Genomic DNA, 2,121 nt, shown 5'->3' with positions numbered 1-2,121 from the left:
GCTTCCTGAATTACTGGACATAGCAAAATTAGGTCGATTTTACTCTCTGGATCACTGCACACATGAAAAAGAAGTTCAGCATTGCAGTTTCTTTCTTTGTTTTTAGCTATCTGAAAGCATAGCTTTAGTTCATCAAACTGATCAAGAACCCTGTTCACACAGGGACTAATGCAAAGCCACCTGGCTTCAGAAAGCTGCAGTATCTTCTGGTAGTCTGGAAGTCCCGGAAAGGCTGAGTGACAGGCTGTGTGGGGTTGGGGACTGATGGGTGATGCCGAATGAGATCACATGATTGTCAGAGAAAGGGAACTTCGCAACGGAGAGAGCAGTGCTTGGTGATGGAGTGATAAGACATGAGGTGTGAGGAACTTTTCAGTCTGTTAACTTGTACAATGTTGAGCTCAGCCAAACTGGGACCGAGCACCCTTGATTACTGAGGAGATCTCCTTTCCCCATCTTGTCCCAGAGGATTAAAATCAATGGCCCAGGCATTCACCTTCTGTAGATGTACTTGACCACTTTGTCATGAAGCTCTTTGGTTTTGACCCCATAAATGATCGGGTTGATCATGGGGGGGATGAGGAAGAAGAGGTTTGCCAAGATGATGTGAACGTGGGGAGTGATGCTCTGACCAAACCGGTATGTCAGAGTGGAGAAAAAGAAGAGAGTAAAAGATGTCATCACCACACAGAAGTGAGCTGTGCAGGTGTTGAGGGCTTTCAGACAGGATTTCTTGGAGGAGATTCTGAGGACAGCCCTGATGATCAGACTGTAGGACAGGGCAACCAGCATCAGATCTAACCCAATGACTACAAATGCCATCACCAAGCCGTACATCCTGTTCACAGTGGTGTCCCCACACGACATCTTCACCACAGCCATGTGCTCGCAGTACGTGTGGGGGATAATGGGGTTGTCACAGAATGGCTGCCTACTCAGAAGCAGGGGCAGGGGCAGCATGACGAGAACAGCTCTTATCAAACCCACAAGCCCTAGCTTAACTATTCTTGCATTGGTGAGGATGGTGGCGTATCTCAGAGGGGTACATATGGCAACATACCGATCAAAGGCCATTGTCACGAGGACAGCTGACTCCATAAGAGAAAATGAGTGAAGGAAGAACATCTGGGTGAGGCATCCACCCACAGTAATGCCCTTCAAATTGAACCAAAATATAGACAGTGCCTTCGGTACAACAGAGGTAGATGTGCCAATGTCTGTGAGTGCCAGCATGGAGAGCAGCAGGTACATGGGCTTGTGGAGGGTCTGCTCTTTGCCTACAACAAACAGAAGCATGAAATTTCCAAACAGGCCGATAATGTAGAATATAGAGAAAGGGATGGAGATCCAGATGTGGGCAGCTTCGAGGCCAGGGATGCCCATTAGGATAAATGGAGAAGGGTCAGAGGTGGTGAGGTTGAAAGCTGCCATGAGATGGTCAAGGCGTCAATTGGGCTCAGAAATGCTCAACATGCCTGTGAAGAGAGAAAATCACAGTTAGGGGTCTACACAGTTTATAGCAAATATTTCCTATTTATTAACAATCCAGAACGGGGGGTGAGCAGTGAGGTGGCAACATTTAAGGATGGCACCCAATTATTTCTGTCATAGTCAAGTCCAGAGAAGTCCTCAGAGGGAGCTAACCCAGCCATGTGAATGGTACATGACTTTCAATGTCAATAACTGCAACATGTCTGCCCACTGGAGGAAAGAGCTTGAACTCCTGAAACACCTAACAAGCTTCTAAATTAACTGTATGAGCTCAGGACAGGGACCTGGGTGTCATGGTGCACAGCCCTGTGAAACCCTGCTCGCAGAGCAAGCAGGGACAGAAACTAAGCAAAACACTGGAAACCAGGAGGAGAGGGATGGGAAATCATACAGAAAATACAATGCCATGAGATCAGTCAGACAATCTTTTACCCTACTCTGGTCACCTCTGTGTAGTACTGGTCACCCTTCTCACACAGGATATTTCAGAACTAGAGGGGTTCAGGGAAGGGCAATGAGAATGATCAAGGAGAGAAGTTGAAAAGACTGGAATTGTTACCTTACAGAGAGATGAATAGGAGGAGATATGAGAAAAGTCTGTAAAATACTGACTGGAAGGAGAGAGGGAGA

At 46.9% G+C, this 2,121-nt stretch overlaps 1 protein-coding gene across 1 annotated transcript; it reads right to left on the bottom strand.

The window, feature by feature from the left end:
* Positions 1–492: 492 nt before the first annotated feature.
* LOC102930614 (putative olfactory receptor 52P1) lies at positions 493–1,431 on the bottom strand. The gene has a single exon (XM_007053400.3). The coding sequence runs from the start codon at positions 1,429–1,431 to the stop codon at positions 493–495; it is 939 nt and encodes a 312-aa protein (XP_007053462.3).
* Between the last annotated feature and the right edge of the window lie 690 nt (positions 1,432–2,121).

Source organism: Chelonia mydas, chromosome 1 (assembly GCF_015237465.2).
Source record: "Chelonia mydas isolate rCheMyd1 chromosome 1, rCheMyd1.pri.v2, whole genome shotgun sequence".
In the NCBI taxonomy this organism is placed as follows: domain Eukaryota; kingdom Metazoa; phylum Chordata; order Testudines; family Cheloniidae; genus Chelonia; species Chelonia mydas.
The sequence above is the reverse complement of the archived record's forward strand: the minus strand, read 5'-3'. Positions and strand labels throughout refer to the sequence as shown.